An 18,055-nucleotide genomic window follows, 5' to 3' on the forward strand; every position below is an offset into this window, starting at 1 on the left:
CTTTCGCAAAGGACGTTGGGACTTACTATTAATTGGTGGCGCGAATCATTCGCCTGGCTGTGCTGCAAGAGTTCGTAGCTGAGTAACGCCGCCGACATACGTACCGTCATCCACGTTCCTCAAAGATGCCTGGGGAGAGACACAGGTGATGGTCTCGCTAAATCATGACAATGTCACAGTGTATTAATTTTAAGCGTAACCTCTTGGCACCTTTGCAGCTGACAAAGGGAGTCTCCAGGGTGCGGCCAGTGTATTATTGAAGGGGAGGGCTGTACATGTAGACAGATTGCACAAATATCATCATTAGCCCTGCGTACGATGCTGTGTGTTCCGCTACAGCTAATCGCCCCGAGCTGTAGCGGAACACACAGCATCGTACGCAGGGCTAAATCATCATTATCAACCATTATATTTTAGCAACAGCTATAAGTTACTATAACTATAGACTATTTCCGAGGGTCTGCACTACCACTGTGTGAATTTATCATAAATACTGATCATCATTCTGAATTCCAGTGCAGGCTGGGTACAAATATATGATCAACAATATTCATAGTCACACATCCACCATCATGACTGTTATAGCTGTGATTAATATGCAGCGGTGCTGTGGCGTATCTGTTGCGCTTGGGTTGAGGGTCATCGCTACTGAACCGCTGCGAGCCAACCCATAGGCATCAGGGCCTGAAAAATCAGATTTTTATCCACTTGTCCCAGGACAAGTAGCCACCTTTTTTCTACTTGTCCGTGGCTAAAACTCACTTGCCCTGAAATTTTCTGCAAAAAATGAATCTGCTCTTACCCTCAGGTATCACAGAAACAAAGCCTTGATTTATTATAGAAATAACGGGTGACGCGCTGACCATTAACGTTTATTTGTGGGCAAGGGCGAGAGGAAAGCCAAAAATTAACGGGCGAGGCTTGCCGAGCCCGTTAATTTGGCTTTCCTCGAGCCCGCGCCCACAAATAAACGTTAATGGTCAGAGCGGGAGTCTGTTATTTCCATTATATTATCAGCGAACGCAAGAAAACCGTCAAAATGTCTGAAAATTTCAGGATGCGAACGACAACAGGGCCCCAAGAAACTGAGCAATACGCGACGCACTGTCACGCGCGCTGTAAAAATTGGCAAATCCGGAGATGTTTTCAGAAAAAAAGTATCTCAACTTGACCTACAAGTGCTCTATTTTATTTTGTGATTGATTATGATTTACGTTTGAGCTGTAAACTTACGATACTTTGAGTTGTTAATCTTATTATCCATATTCACGGGCATGTAAAACAGATCATTACTGTGTATTTGTGGTCAGTCACGTGGTTCAGCTCGACCAATCAAAATGCGACGGGCAGGGCATGGTAATATAAATGCAGTATAACATAACTGACACAAGACTGTACATTGTAAGATGTATATCACATCATTTAAGCTTCAATAAAGAAGTGTTTCACTTTGCAGATTTTTCTAGTTCGTACATTAACACAAGGGCAAGGCAATTTGTGACCCTCTACATGTCTGTACCCCTCACAACTCACTAGCCACCTTGCTATTGCAACATCAGGGTTGAAGGATTAAAGATCTGGACCTTCTGATATTACAAATAGTTGTGTTTGGTTACAGAGGCCCCCGACCATCGTCTGAAGCCATACTGCCCGCGGGCAGAAGAGGGCTTGTTTGTGCTTGTCCGTATTAGAAATCAGTCTGTCCCGGGCGTCGGGCAAGTGGATATTTCAGGCCCTCGGCATTCTTTGTAGTTTACTACGACATTGATTGGTGTCGCTGATTTAGCTTGCAAAATAATGAAATATATTTGTCTTTTAATAGGTCAACATGTACTGCTTTATTATTGACTAGCTATGATTCATTCTCTACCCCTGCTAACTACCTCGACAATGTGTTCTCCACTGTTTTTCCGCGAGCCATCGACAGTTTCTGCTCGAATTTGAACTTTTGACCTCCAGCATATTCAGTGCGTTGTACGCGAGTGGGCAAACGTCACAGAACTTGTTCTTATTTCATTATTTTGCAAGCTAAATCAAAGACACTGATTGGTGTTGTAGTAAACTACCAAAAAGCCTATGGGTTTGCTCACACTGATATTGTGGCGATGACTCTTGACCCGAGCGTGATCAATATGCCACAGCACCGCTGCGTGATCACAGCTATGACTGTTAATGCTTTATGACCCTGTGGTTAAATCAACACCATTGTCAGTCGGGCAATTTTAGAGGTAAAGTCCCATCCTTGAAAACGACATTTCAAACCACATTAAAAAAAAATGGGTCCATGACAAGTTAAGTGGACCAGGGCTTGACAAACATTATGGACATGAATTAAAACGTGTTTCCAGAGGGCCCCTGGCTCGTAACCCATCTCCAACTCTTACCCTAATGACTCCCTAGGTAACTAGTGATCAATATAATATGCTCTTTGTGTCAACTAAGCTTTACTCTTAGTCTTGTACTGTGTCTTCCATTTATATAGCATCTGATCAACAACAACAAAAGCAACTGTTATTATAATTATAATTGTTGTTGCTGCTTTTATTTCACCAGCTTTACTATCTTGAAGTGTATCAACAGATTAACTTCTCCATCGACCACCTTCAATTTTTCCATACAATTCCACTTGCAAACAAGAGCCAAAAAATGTTAAATCTGTAGACCCAGTCTGCTTATGTATCTTTAGTACAAGCAACAAGGCCTGCACTGCCAGTGATAAGATAATAAAGGCATCATGCAGTGCAAATACTCCTGAAATAATGAATTTTGGATATGGTAATGAAATGCTTGACCATTTACCACCTGTGAGCAAAGGTTTATTTAGTCACTGAGTGAGTGAGTATCAAGTGGTTACGACCGGATAGCATATAGATGTTATCATGTAAGCTATATACACATGTGATATTTTTCTTTTCTCTGCAGGTTGTGGTGAATTTTCATTTAGGAAGCCCCAGAAAGTTGTATGCAGGTTCATCAAATGAAAATCCATGATGCTATCGGCAGTGAGAAGAGGACCGTTGGAAAGCATACGTCTGAACATTGGCGGAGTGTCCTCATGGAATATTGACCAATGCATGCCTAAGCTAACTAATAGGAGCTGCTATGGAACGTCAACTGTCAAGATCATCAGGATTGGGCCAAAGGCAGTGCAGGGGCTTGAGACCAGAAGGAGAATAATGAAAGTGGCAAAGAAAACGGATGCCAGTGTTGTGAATGAACACCTTGACCCTGTCACTAATGAAATTAATGAATTGAAGACAAAAAGCCTTGCAGTATTTCCAATGTTGCAGGCAGCTGACTTCAGGAAAGAGGACTGGAAATATATTTCAACTCACACTAAGAAGAGCAAAAGGTTCCCAAGTGTTACACACGTATTGAAAGAGACAATGCCTTTGAACAATTTCTTAATGTTGCTCAGATGGAAACAAAAGATGATTAGAGAAATGGGTGAAGAGGGCTTCATTAAATTCAATGATCGTAAGTAAAGACCAACAGTGGATTGGTTGTTTGTCCATCGAATGTTTTCTCAGTTCAATCTCTTGGAATATATTATTTTGATAAGTTAAGCTGAATATTTTCATTTGGTTCAAATAGATGATGAATATAATCAGTCATCTGTGAATGAATCTATCACATGTTGTACATCAAAGCAGGCAAATTAACCATCATAACAACCAAACATAACTGGACTGTTAGTCCCCTTGGACAAAATACAGGGAACTAAATATGAGTACATGCACTTATGACTTGTGTGTACTTGTGTTGCTTGTGTGTGGAGTCATTACTCAGACCAGCCCGAATCTTCAAATCTGGAGCAAGAACATGGTGTACATATATGAAAGCAAATATTGCCCAAATTTGCCACTTTGTCATGATTTTATTCAAATTTATATATGAATTTTATACATATGATATATGTACTGTACAAAATACATTCTTAAATGTGGAGGCTTTTAATTATTTGCAAACAATAGGAAAGGTGCATGAGAGAATAATGTTATATGTCGTCCTGATATTTGTCACTATTCATCTGTAGAAATGCTCAAAGAAGGCAGAGAATTACATAAATGCATTCAAATGTATTTAAGTGGTACTCCTCTGGATGACATTGATGTAGATGAAGAAAACCAAGGACACTGGAAGAGCTTATCACAAATCTTACCACAGATCACCGATGTCGTTGCAATAGAGAAGTACATACGGCATCCAATCCTCCAATATGCAGGATATCTAGATTGCTTAGCTATGTACAAGTGAGTGTTTTCAGAACCATGGTAGTCTGTGAAATGTGGTACCAGCAAACAAACTGCAAGCTTGCCACATATTGCTGATTAACGTATTTGATGTTGTTATTCCAAAAGTGTCTAATGTGATTACAACCACTGCAGTTCTCTTTCAGAACATGATTCTGTCCACTTGCCTGGTCTAAAACACTTAGCATGTGAAATAACTTACAGTATGGCAAAAAAGTATGTAAAGTACATGCTGAACATTGATGGGGGGTTTGACCTTCTCTCCTTTTTTTTTTTGGTAATGTAATAATAATATTACAAGAGGCAAATTCCAAATAATCTTTTAACTTTCTGAAGATATTGTGTAGCTGTGAACTTTAATATTCTTCTGTCTCCATAAAAAACAGGGGTAAATTGTGTGTGATAGATTGGAAGACATCCAAGAAACCAAAGCCAACACTGTCCAAATGTTATGATTCTCCTTTGCAAACTGCAGCCTATACTGGTGCTGTAAACTTTTGTAACCAGCTTGATGTTGAGGTAAGTTGATTACTCCATCAATTCAATGTCCTCAATGTGCATCTTTGAATAAAATTGACAGTAAGTTTACAAGATATTTTAATTCTTTTTAGACAATAATGCACAAGAAAGAACTTTCTGAAATACTCTGCAGATGACGGTTGAAATAAAACTGCCAAACATGGCATGTATTAACCCTTTGAGCACCAAAGTCAATTTTTGTTGCCTTTATAAAATATACCCTGGTCAATTTTTTTTCAGATTTTTGCCAAAGTCTTGATATAAAACTGTAGCCAATTAATTATAATGTCCATTTTGTTCAAAATTATTTTTAAAAAAACAGAAAAATTCATAAAAATTGGTTAAATGTTGCACTAAATTTTTGGTGGGAAAAATAACAGCACTCAAAGGGTTAAATGAAATTTTCCTATCAAATGCTTTAATTTGTGCTATTTGTATATTCTTTATGTGTGTGATTTCTTCCTTGTGAAAACTCTTTCAGGTAGTGAATTCTTTACTTGTCATTGCATACAAGAATGGTCAAAAGGCAGATGTTCACTTCATGCCGGTGAAGTCGACCCAGTTTTACTGGGAAAAGTGGTTGAGAAGACTGTATACATATCAATTACTGAAAGTGAAAGAAGAGGAAGCACTGACTGAGAGTGATGAAGACTGAAAACAGAACTCACAGAACCTGTAAGATATTTACTCAGGACTCAGTAAACACTAAAGATTTTCTATGCCAGTTGTTCATTGGTGCTTGAGGCTTGACTAAGTCAAGTTTTTTCTCGTGAATGAATAAGGGCATTCTGGATTAAGGGAGCGTTCAGTTTTTACGGCCTGGGGGGGCCGGCAAAATCTTGTCGCCGGTGTTCAAAAAAATATAGACCCCCCCTGCATTTTTTGTGAAAAAAAGATGACCCCCCTTTGTCAGACGAAAAAAATTGATGACCCCCCCCTGAAAAATAACCAAAACCCATATGTCAAATTTACCCGCATGGTTTGGATTTGAACTCCGGTACGCGGCGCACTTTATTCGATGCCAGTGCACAAACTTCTCAGCCACATCCATTGAAACGTCTGTTAATTAGGACGACTGTAAGGCAATTTTTAACTTCATTTCCATAGACAACTCATGTCCATGGACATTGTATAAAGTAAACTTTATTGGAGTGGTTCGCCAAAGGCAGCCCTCCGGTTAAGAGGGTCATGGGCCATTACGTAAAGTCAACTTTATTCTAGTGGGCCACCAAAGGTGGCATGCCTGTAAAGAGGGTCGATCATGGCTATTGCATAAAGTAGACTTTACTGGACAGGGCCGCTGAAGGCGCGCGGCCATTACCATTATTCAGTGCGTGATCCCAGGGGTCCCTCAAAAATGTTTCTAATACAAGCCGCGGCTTCAATTGGGAATTTTACGGTAAGATTGCCGTGGGGTATTACATAAAGTCAATTTCTTGTAGTGGGCCGCCGCAGGCGGCCCGCCGGTAAAGAGGGTCAATCATGGCCATTGCATGAAGTAAACCTAATTGGAGTGGGCCGCCAAAGGCGTCTGCCCGTTAAGAGGGTCATGGGTAATACATAATGTATATTATTGTAGTGGGCCGCCGAAGGCGGCCCGCCGGTAAAGAGGGTCGATCATGGCCATGGCATAAAGTGAACTTTATTGTTGGTATTATGTTTTTGAAATGTGGTGACCCCCCCTTTCCTACCAGTGAAAAAGCGATGACCCCCCCTTTGCGGATTCCAAAATTATGATGACCCCCCCCCCCTGGATTTTGCCGGCCCCCCCCCCCCCCCCCCCCCGCCGTAAAAACTGAACGGTACCTAAGGTTGTTAAGTTTATTCTAGTAAATCAATAAGGGCATTTATTTGATTTTCAAATGCGAAATTGGCCACGATTATAAATGTTTAAAAAACAGCAATAGACACTGAAATGTTGATTGCATGTTACTCTGGCATTTTTAATTTAAACCATCATGAAGATGACACAGAGATGTTATTTTTTTATGTGAGTGCCTATTGAAATTTACCAGTACCCTAAGTTGTTGCTTGTAACCAGTCTCTTGTGTGGTTGTGTGTTACTCACAATACTGCCATGGTTTGTTTCACATTTAGCCCAAACTGCCGAAACTTCAGATCTTTTCTCCTGGAATATTCACAAACTTGACAAAGGGTCAAAAATGGGAAGTATTTTAACCATGATACTTTAAAACCTTGCTGCACAGAGATGTTTTTGTTCACATGTGCACCAATGGTAAGTTTTTTCAGATTGCTTGATATCACTTGTACCACAAGTTATTTGACAGTTCCCAGAACTTTGATGTAGTTCATTTTATCCAGTAAAAGTTGCAGGTTGCTGCCAAGGCTACATATTGAGTTTATTCCGAATTGCTACACTGCCAGTAATCCTTGAGTGCTAATGTTGTGTGATAGATGTTTACAATAAGAATGTCCAAGTAGTGTGCAATACATTTTCACAGTAAGTAGTAAACAGCCTGGGAAATGTTACAGTATTGAGGACTATAACAAAACGTTTTATTGTGTACTTGCTTTGGTATACATTTATGTCTGAAACAGAAAATTGTTTCAAAGTCTGCAATAAAGTGGCATTGTGTAACATTATTGTAATTTATGCAAGAAATATGTAAAGTTGCCATAAAAAAGTGATTCTAAAGGGAATCAAAATAAAGTATACCAATATGTTTGAAGGTCATATGGTGTCTGCCAAGACCATTGTTAACTACTTTTGGTAAAAGCTATAAATAGGTTGAATAAAGTACTGTTCATTATTTGGAATAATGCACATCACATAAGTAGTATATTTGTTTATGCATTAATTCTGTGTATCTTTGCTATAATGTATAGGAAAATGACAGTCACTTGCGCATATAGTTAAAAATTGCGTACCAGTAGTCATTTTGCACAGAATAAGTTTTTCTCTAGCAACTGTTGTATCCAGTCTTGGCTGGTCATCGTAACTATGTTGAGAAGGAAACATGAAATTATGCAATTCATCTCTTGCTAAGTTCAGGGATTCTGTGAACAAAAGTTGTTATATTCTCAGTCAAATTTGATAATAAAATAAACCATATTGCAAAATAAAAATCCAATGGAGAACTTGCCCATATATGATTTTGTCAAATTGTGTTTGACTCAATGCAGATCTGTAAGGTATTCAGTCACCATCTTGGCCACATTTCTTCCACTAATGACTGAGCCTTCCATAGCACTGACAACACTTTCCATGGTATTGATATTGTACAAACCATTGGCCAACTTTATGCTTTGGTACTGAGAATCTTTTGTCAGAGGTCCCATGACAGGAAATGTGTATGGCCAGAAGTGGTCATAGACCTGGACAACACCTATAAAGATTTCATCTAAGAATGTTGTCATGTTGACATCGCTGAATATTTTGTAGATGTTGACCATCCCAGCAGTGTCTAAATACTGTATGGAAACCCAGGGTGTGGAGGCATTTGATGTTGTTAGGATAAACTCTGGCTCAGTCCAGCTTTCATTCTGCCCAAAGTGGCGTGGATTCACACGTGTGGCAGCCACTATTGTGACAAACCAGTTTACCCAGTTGCGAATGGGTTGACGTGTTGTTGGCTTGAAATTGATAAATTCTATTCCTGGAACAAGAAATCCAAAAGTTAAGACATATTGTGAGTGTAATGATAGACTTTTGTTTTGATGTTTACATTTTTATCCAGATTTACTTGAGTGTTGTCATTTCTCAAATAAAGAGATGACTGGACTCTGTCAACAGACTTCATTACATTTCTGTGTTTAGCCAGTTGCAGAAGGATTTTTCTAATTATCGATAACAGCATTCTGATCTTGTCATTTGTATATTTTTTTTCGGTCTTTTTACTTCTTCTGACACTTTCTGTACTCTGCGAATCCATGGAATATCTAGTGAGATTAACGTCTAGTAAGGGGTCTTTTAACCTGCTCACCCCTCAGTTCCCTGTAAACAGGTCCACAATCACAATAGATAACAATAGCTTTGGGCCGAACCATAGTGATGAAAAGGTTAAAATGTAGTTGATATTTCATGATTATCTATGTGTTCAATATATATATTTTGACTATTTGTGTTTAATAGGTAGCTAAGTGTTTGAGCGAAAGTTTGCGCTGTTTGAGGCAGTTGAACTATAAATAGCAACAGCTTTCTTCTCAGTCTTTTAACCATCTTCTCTAAAGATGGGACAAGTATATAAAGGGTACCTGAAGTAGATAGTACCGAGCCCAAGTATGAACATTTGCAGGGTACACGCAAAATGATGGGATCCCTTGAATCCAGAAGGTATGTAAGCCAAGTACTTGCAGACAAGGAGTAAAGAATAAAACTACACTGTACTAGTGTGAAAGGACTAAAGACTGTCTTTTTCTCATTGAGAGATTGTGCTTATATCAAGTAGTGTGCGATGCTGACCTCTCTGTTAACTTGGCTTGTATTGGTCATGAATGCAAACATGATATTTTGGTCCATGGCAAGTTTCCATCAAACCACTCACCTGTCCACTCTAGAGGAGCTGCAATGACAACAGCATCTGCATGTACTGTTGCAGTTTTCCCAGTCTCTGTTCTGTAATCAACACTGTATGATTTGTCAGTATTCTGAGTGAGTGAAGTGACTATGGACTGGTACTGGGCGGTAGCTCCTGAAGCTGATAGGAGGGCCATTGGTAGCTTGCTGTTTCCGCCTTTCACTGAGTATGCTGAAAGATAAAGATATTTAGTCATCATAATGTCAAAAACGCTGTCTGAAGCAATATGCCATAAGAGTGTTGTGTCGTGATCAACACAGAATTCCATTCCTCACAGATTAAGCTGAAAACATTCTCTATCTTGCCAACACACTTGCTCATCATCTTTCATGAGAAGAAAACTGATGGAAAGTGCATCGAGACTCAGCAGTTGCGCCAATATCAAGAACGATAAAATACTTTGTGGTTGCAAGGGGAAAGCAGTTCAACCAGTCAGTCTCCAGTTGGTGATTTTAACCCAATGACTTCTTGTGTGATGAAGGTCACATTTTTCCTTGTTACACTGCATGTTCAAGTTGCGTGTGAAAGTTTTAGACTGTCACTCACTCACCTGTTTCTGCTGCACTTGTCAAAGTTACCAAGCATGAAAAAGCGTGGGTACTGTCAAGTTGCTGGTGGTAGATATGTCGAATCATTGGGTCCATGCCAGCGAATTTCAGGTCAGATCGGATTCCCTTAAAGAAGTCCTTGCCACTTGCTGACACATAAGATGTTAGACTCCCTGTCTTCAGAAAATCAGGAATGGACAAGAAAGGTTTGTCTGTCAAATCAAATTCCAAGTAGTTGAGTTCAAGCCTGGTCAGGAAGGCACCCAGTTCAATAGCGACTTTGAGAGTTGAGAGTGTGTTGTTCTGCAGCAATTCTATGAGATCCCAAGATCTGTATCCATCCCATGATATCAGGGACCCTTTGTTCACTGTTGCCACATTTTGCAGGTTCACACCAGCGACTTCAACTGGAATCTGAAGTTCTTTAACAAGCTCTACCAGATACCTGCATTACAAGAATATTAAAGACTTGGAAACTTTTAGAAATTGATAAAGTAGTGATATGTGTGCATTTTAACAGTTTGGAATAAAAATTTGCACCAACATTAAATGTCCGATTTCACTTCCAAGTCCTGAATCAAAATAGAGTGGCCTGTCTGTTGTTAATGAAGTAGTATGGACACCAATCTGTCACATCTCTGATAGATTTGTCATTTAAAATAGAGAGGAGCTACCCTTTTCTTTAATTCTAAGAATATAGAATGCTCCATCGGGAACACAAATTGTGAGTACACATATCAATAAAGATACCAATGCACTCCTTGATTGTTGTCTAATTATTTGTCTGTGATTTGAGGGATGAACTTGTCATTTGTTGTGACTTTACACGTCACTTTTTTTGCAAATATATCATTATTGTTTTTCTACAGAAAATGTGGATGCCGAAAAGTCTTCACAGACATTGTGTAAACTTACCTGTTTGATGTTGCCCATGCAGCAGCACCGACTTCAATCACTTTTCCGAAAACCTTGATTGTCTTGATTCTACCACCTGTTGATACCGGGGTGTATACAGTTACAAACAAACATTATGTCAACCATGGGTTTTGGCAATAGCTTGAACTTGGACTGAGAAGTGACATTAGTAGAAACAGGCGTTCGCCTGTCATACAAAACAGCATAAAGACACATACCAGTTTAAATTATTTCCATGCGTTGGGTCAATAACCTTTGTGATAATAACCCTTCGGTCATGACCTTCGCAAATCGCTTCCCGCTACTTATAAGAAAAGCGATCCTTTGTTTTTATCGATTGCAACAATGAAGAAAGAAATTAGGGTTAGTACCGTGGAGTCTTGAAAGACTCACCTACATTTTCTGTCGATTCGAGCACAGTTATAGAAGCATTTGGGTATTGTTTACGGAGGTAGTATGAACAAGACGTGCCTCCAATCCCAGCTCCGATTATTACGATATGGCGATTGCGTGACGTCTCAATATGAAAATCCCTCTCGCTTTTACATATAACTGTTGCTATCACCAATAAGCTTATAATGGTGTACATGGAAAACTTTTCATATGAAGTAGATGCCGCAGTCATCGTTCTCTTGGTGGTACAGATGCGAAACCTGGTTGCGTCGAAACTTTGAGAACGTTACTTTAACCAGTTCCCCTGTAAGGTGATGACCTGGCGTACTCGCCAAGGACGACGCTCAGCACCGATGAAAGAAGGAAGGGGAAAATGAACTTTGACACGTATTGTAAGGTCAAAGCATTAAAAGTCAAAGGAGGAAATGCTGACCGATACTAAAGCTACCTTTTCATGCATGCCGACAGTGAGATTATATTGTACAGGTAGTATTACAGCTCACTAATGTCTTCCAATCAGATATTAAGCTTACCCTGCGAGAGAGGTCGTCGCGATACATGAGCGCCGTGGTGTAGAGACTCTCAGTCTTCAAAGTTAATACCGGTTTATTCTTTCATGTAGAAGTTACATTTATTTATTTATTTCACATTAAAGTGTTTTCCATTTACATACTCAAACAGGGGTAAAGACTCCTATAAGGTTGTAATCTGCCATGGGCTCCTACATAAAGTAATTATAATATTAAAGTTTACAACATGAAAGTAAGTAAATAAGTAAAATCAGGACAGGTAAACTGTTAAAACGGTGCCTACAGATAAAAAATATACAAAAACATTATTATATATATTACATATCGACAAAGATATATACAGAAGAGCCCACTGATGATAACGGCTAGGCTGCTATACCAAACCTAATATCTAACAATATACTTTCGTAAATTAATTACAGTGGAATTTGATCGAGTGTCCGTTTTGCCTTGCAGAGCTCGACAAGTCTACATGTTCCTTATCATTAGAAAAGTAAACATTTGCAACAAATTGAGTATTTGGTGTTAGATTACAGCGCACGCGGCGAACGTTTCCCAGACACTGTCTCGTCTACAATAATGACAGTCGTTTCAGCATGCCACTCATGCACAGCAAGCTTGACACCGCACTATAGCTATAGCACATCATCAAAGTTTTCTTTCAGCTACAGCTTTGTGTACTTTGATTTGGGAAATATAACTCAGACAAAACTCACTGGCATATTTTTCGAGTGTCGGATCTATATCTCGAGGAAAGTCCTCAACATCAACCGGACTGACTCTCGGCGTTTTATTACAGTGAAACATTGTATTTTTTCAGCAAGGTAAAGAATATTTTGAAGGCAGAGAGATATCATCGTCCCCTCCATGCTAACCCGTTGCCGTGTATGATGCCGTCCGGGAAATTAAGTGCCAAAATACGGTGAATTATTTCAGAAACACTTTGTGTGTTATTCAATGGCACAAAATGTACCGTGTTGATGAATTGCACTTGCCTGTGCAAAATCAACACTTTTCTTCAAGTCTATTTTGTAGCTCAGAGAAGTGTCAATTCAGAGAGAAGTGTCAACTGAGAAAGTTTCATTTAGCTGAGACAAAAGAGAAAGCGGGATTAAAGTTTCATTTAGGAGTGTTTAGCATTTTCTGGTTGACAATATCAGTGTTGTATCGTGTCAAACTTGTTGATAGAGTAGACTGCACTCGCAATGCTACAGACTGCATGCTGAAGGAACTGTTGTCGTGATTGCTGACATCGAGAGGAGAAGAAAGTTTTTTTCAAAGAATTTTTTTTTAAAGAATTTACTTGTTTCTTCATAAAGTTCCCAATTTAAAGTAAACACCTAAAAGAAAACTGATGGTGTGCATGTAGTGCAGTGTTATGCTTGTTGTCAGTGACATGCTGAAACGACTGCAGTGATCGTGATGAGACAGTGTATGGGAGACGTTTGCCGCGCGCTGTAATCTAACACCAACCAAAGACGAAGACTCAATTTGTTGCAAATGTTTACTTTTCTAATGATAAGCAACATGTAGACTCGTCGAGCTCTGCAAGGCAAACCGGACACTCAATCAAATTCCACTGTATAAATGTTTCCAATTCACACATAACTGTTCGAATTCATGGTGTCGGCTTACGTAAAATGCATTGATGGCTTACATAAAATATATCAGCCTTTGTAGGGATTAATATGTAAATTTATGAAAGTCCTGGAGGTGTGAATCATCTCCCCTACAACAGCATAGGCAATAATATATAGAGATTCAAGCACATGCGTTAAATATAGGAGTGAGCCTAGCGGAGTGAACGATGCTACAGTCAATGTACGTCTTATAACAAGGTATATACCACAGGGAGCATAGTACATTGTAGTATAAATCTAGATCTTGCTGTTGCTGTTTATGTTTATGTTGACATTAGCTAATAAGATTGAAGAGCTAATAAGATTGCAGGGTTCGAAATTAGCGGTAGTCCCGCGTCCACAGACTACCAACTTTTCTCTGGTGTTACCAAAATCCATGAAATGTTAGCCTACACGGACTACCAAAGCCTGGGACCTGAAATACAGTCAGTATTTCAGGTATTTGGCATGCCATGTCTGGTCTGTCACTTTGGGACCAGCTAAATGCAGTCAAACCTAGCTGGACACAGAAATGCCAGACTATGACTTTGTTATGCAAATTGCGAAGATGACCGTGCGGCGGAACTTTGCAATAAAGTTTCATTATCTGAACTGCCGTACTTGATGACAGACACAGGAAATGATAGCCAATGAAAATGCATTTTTGTTGCATTTTGATCATAATATATCAATCACAATTACACAGAAATTATATGCCTCCCAACAGAAAGCCCGTGGTCTATTGTTAGCCCTGCTACAGTATCTCAGTGCTGAGAAGGTCGTATCGATATCGTTGTCATGACAACTATCAAAATTTGCATACAACTTTGCCAGTGAAACCGGCCGTCAATAGGTCACCAAACTTTTGAGTATCACTAACATCCACTATACCTATTTCCTTGGGTATTAAAGGGGTGCAATATTCACATCAAATGACTAGAAAATTCACTTTATGGGCAGAATCTTGAAAATAGCTTTTTCTTGTTCGGTTAACGAAAAAAGATATCCCTGAACTAAAATATGCATGGTCTATCAGCCATTATCATTGGGCTACCAACTTCAGAAAATGGTAGCCCAAGTGGACTACGAGGGGGGAAAGTTAATTTCGAGCCCTGGATTGAAGGGCACAAAGTATAGCTATTGTTTCAATCGTATTGATGTCGTTGCAAAATAAGCTGAAATGCAAGGGAAAACCGTTGATAACCAAGGATTCCAGGGCAATAATTTTGAAGTAGTGGCCTGGGAGATAGGCCCTTATTAGTATAACGGTCCTACCTACAGGGTCTTAACATTTATTTCTATTCCATGTAAAAGTTCTCCTTAAGTGTGGGGGAAATTTCCCATGTTATCAATCCATGTTTACTTGTTTTTGTTTTACTGAAAAGTCGACTATGTTTTTGGGTTTTGATGAAAAAGTTGCTCATTCAACCTTTCTATGGGCGTTTTTCTTACACAGTGGATAGAGGGACTGTGACATAGGTTTACATATAACTTCTTATATTTTCGGAACATGGCACGGGCTCCTTTGCGCCTACAGCCTTGCAACTACACATATCAATTGGACATGATTTGGTGCACAGCTTTTCACTACATGCAAAGAAGAATACGAGAAATAAATTTCAAAAATTGTTCAGAGGCAATGACACTAAAATGTTCGAGTTCGCGCCATCGACATCTTTACTTTGCCGATTTTGGAATGCCCCCAGTAATCTAAAATAATAAGCTTTTAATATTAAAACGAACTAAAAATTGTATTTTAATATTACATGTAACACTTTATTGTTTAAACAACACACTTCGAAATTGCAGTAGAGCATGAACAAAACTAAACATTGCATAAAACATTGTTGTTAGTACCCTATACCTGCAGCTGCTGGGGGAAACATAGTGTTTGTAATATATTTCATGAGAGACAGCTTATCATCTGAACTTAAAATGTACAGAAACTTATCTCTTTCATTTAAACTATCAGATATTGGATAATACAACTTCATTGAAGAAACGAGAACTTTTCTATCACTACTAAGCTTATATTTACTACACTAAAATAGGCCCTACCGTAAACTCTTACTGCAATACTATATTCCGGCAGACATTGAAAACAAGATTAAGTGTGTCGGTATTTCAAGATATGTAGGCCTCATGGCCGTAACTTTGCCCTCAAAGTAGTAAATTTACCGTTTCCCCGAATAAAATAATTGTTGTTAATTCATTATATCTTGCCCCGAAAATCCGAAGGAAACCAATACATGTGTCAGTGTTACAGGCTGGCCTAGGGAATGCTATATACTTAAATTTCCGAGTCGTTTACATTCGACTTACTTCTTTATCATCTATTTCCAAAGTTCCGAGGCCTGCAAATACTCGGAATACAAATACGAAAGTGGTTCGAGGGAAAAGCTCCATGAAACTGAAATAAATGCCATGACACCGAACTTAATGAAGTATTAATGGCAACGCACTTAAAAATAGTACGAAAGTCAATGAGTTTTTTGCCGACGAATAATCTTCAGGCATCGCCACGGCCGGTCACGTGATATGCAAATAATACGACCCCACGTTGACAACAACATGCAGACGACATCCGACAGACAAACCAGCGGCGCATGCAGCAGACGACAAAATTCAGGGTTTTTCTTAAAGCAGTAGCGTGTATTTCATATGCTGTTCCTCACTTACAACGCTGTAAAATACCGTTTCAAGTACTGCTAAATAATGGTGCGCACAAAACAAGCCTTGAAAAGAAACAAACAACGTGAAGTAGGAAGTGCAAAACCTACCGTGTTCATTCAACAATGTGTCAAGGTTATCAACAAACGTGGAGGCAAAGGAAAGTATTTATCATGGAATCGTGTCGGTGGAATGAAGCGACCAGTCAGATATCGTCCAGGTACTTTGGCATTGAAGGAAATAAGAAAGTATCAGCGGAGTTGTCAACTACTGATAAGGAAGTTGCCGTTTCAACGACTGGTGAAGGAAATCGCGCAGAATATTTATCGGGGAATCAGGTTCCATACAGACGCATTATTTGCCCTGCAGGTGAGTTTTTTGGAAAATTGTAGGTAAAACAGAAATGAATTACAGTAGAAAAGTCGGGAAATAGTCAGGGTCACTCATGAATTCAAAACCAATTCTTGGCAAAACGTTATGACATACTTAAGTTAGGGGTTAAATTTCAATTTGGACGGAGTTCAAACAAACCAGCGCAGTGTTCAACTTTCTCCAGTGTGTAAATGAGTGCAGGATTGTGCGAACCCTCCCAGTACAAAAGAACTCGACCCCGTAACACAAACGCAGGCTATGTCCCGCCCCCCCCCTCCCACAATGAGATCTTGATAATATAACCTAAGAAGACATCAGCAGTCAAAATTGCTCGGCTTAATCCCCATACTTAATGAAAGTGTGGTTTAATAATATTTAAAAGATGGAAAAGAATGAGAAACTGGAGACTGTCTTTTATTTGATATTCAAATTTAAATCCAAGCCATGGAAAAAGTAGAACGAGACAGATATATTCGGACTCTCAAACTTTTCCAATTCTTTTCTGATCTACCACTTGTGGGGGTTCATGTTAAAGCTCTTGGTGTAAGAAAACTTTTGACTATCTTAGTTTTTCGAAAATCGAAAATTTTTATTTTTCCCCATAGAATTAACACAGGGATGGTGGCCATTTTGAATTTCAAATATTGAGTAATTTCAGGTAATTTGTCTCTCTGGTACCAAATTTTGCAATGACTCCTGATTTTTCATTTTGATTTGCTTAGAGAATGGTTGAAAGCTTCATTGACGAAAGTTTGAGCAAAAATTTAAGTCTTTCACTTTTGAGGTGCTAATACATTGCATGTACTACAGTCAACATCCCCCCTCCCAATACTATAAAGAGAAACTTGGAAAAAACACTGAAATCACTTTAGCTCAGAAATGACATTATCTGATGTCACATTACTTCCTTTTCTCATTCTCAATCTCTTATGATCTTATTCCCTTACAGGAGGCAGCAGAAAGTTACTTGGTTGGTGTATTTGAAGATAGTTATTTGTGTGCAATTCATGCAAAACGAGTGACCTTGATGCCAAAGGACATAGCATTGGCAAAACGGCTCAGAGGTGAAAAATACTGAGAGATGGAATTGTGCCTAAGTATTCACTATGCTCCAGCATTGGCAAGTTGGAAAACGGGTTTAAAAACATGTTTTACCAATATTTTGCCTGAAATTCCACACCACATATTCAATATTTTGATCATAACTTATTCTATTTGCAAGTTAACCACTGTAATATCCTAAAATCTGTCGGCATATGGAAGAACACAATTTTAACTTCCTTTTCTGATGCATCAGACTCTTTATATTACCAATGACAAAAAAAATAACTCCATATAACTAAGATATAACTTTATATTTATCATAATGTCATATTGTTCATAATCAGAGGTTATAGACGGCAAATGAGGGTAGTTGGTTGCAGATAAGATAAGACCTCTGGCATTAAAATTAGTATATTCGGTGGGAATTAATCACTGAGCCAAGAGACTATTTATAACTCATCATAATATTATAAAGGTGAATACAACCGGATGCAAAGTTAAGAGGAGGGTTACTAGTCATGCCAGTTGAGCAGCCTCATGCAAACTGTACAAGAACATGTCAGTACAAGCCTTGTATGCATGCGTGCACATTCAATTTCATAGAATCAGGTAATGCAACGAACAGCACAAGGCAATGTTTAAAATCATCAAACT

General features: G+C 38.9%; 3 protein-coding genes across 4 annotated transcripts; 2 read left to right on the forward strand and 1 right to left on the reverse strand.

Annotated features, from left to right (window-relative positions):
- The first annotated feature begins 5 nt into the window (after positions 1 to 5).
- LOC139149996 (mitochondrial genome maintenance exonuclease 1-like) lies at positions 6 to 5,617 on the forward strand. Its single transcript, XM_070722133.1, has 5 exons — positions 6 to 145; positions 2,923 to 3,477; positions 4,037 to 4,253; positions 4,640 to 4,772; positions 5,254 to 5,617. Exons 2-5 carry the CDS (start codon positions 2,988 to 2,990, stop codon positions 5,425 to 5,427), a joined length of 1,014 nt encoding a protein of 337 aa, XP_070578234.1. The 5' UTR covers positions 6 to 145; positions 2,923 to 2,987; the 3' UTR covers positions 5,428 to 5,617.
- A 1,489-nt stretch (positions 5,618 to 7,106) lies between these two features.
- LOC139149994 (prenylcysteine oxidase 1-like) lies at positions 7,107 to 11,548 on the reverse strand. Of its 2 annotated transcripts, none has more exons than XM_070722129.1 (5): positions 11,167 to 11,548; positions 10,774 to 10,849; positions 9,861 to 10,303; positions 9,278 to 9,481; positions 7,107 to 8,389 (listed from the first exon to the last, which is right to left on the reverse strand). In XM_070722129.1, the coding sequence occupies exons 1-5, from the start codon at positions 11,396 to 11,398 to the stop codon at positions 7,908 to 7,910; spliced, it is 1,437 nt and encodes a 478-aa protein (XP_070578230.1). In that variant the 5' UTR covers positions 11,399 to 11,548; the 3' UTR covers positions 7,107 to 7,907. The 2 variants fall into 2 exon arrangements, with proteins under 2 accessions (XP_070578230.1, XP_070578231.1); XM_070722130.1 differs by having other exon boundaries at positions 11,245 to 11,521.
- A 4,367-nt stretch (positions 11,549 to 15,915) lies between these two features.
- LOC139149998 (uncharacterized) lies at positions 15,916 to 17,536 on the forward strand. The gene is made up of 2 exons (XM_070722138.1): positions 15,916 to 16,354; positions 17,307 to 17,536. The coding sequence occupies exons 1-2, from the start codon at positions 16,031 to 16,033 to the stop codon at positions 17,433 to 17,435; spliced, it is 453 nt and encodes a 150-aa protein (XP_070578239.1). The 5' UTR covers positions 15,916 to 16,030; the 3' UTR covers positions 17,436 to 17,536.
- The last annotated feature ends 519 nt before the right edge of the window (positions 17,537 to 18,055 follow it).

Source organism: Ptychodera flava, chromosome 14 (genome assembly GCF_041260155.1).
Source record: "Ptychodera flava strain L36383 chromosome 14, AS_Pfla_20210202, whole genome shotgun sequence".
In the NCBI taxonomy this organism is placed as follows: domain Eukaryota; kingdom Metazoa; phylum Hemichordata; class Enteropneusta; family Ptychoderidae; genus Ptychodera; species Ptychodera flava.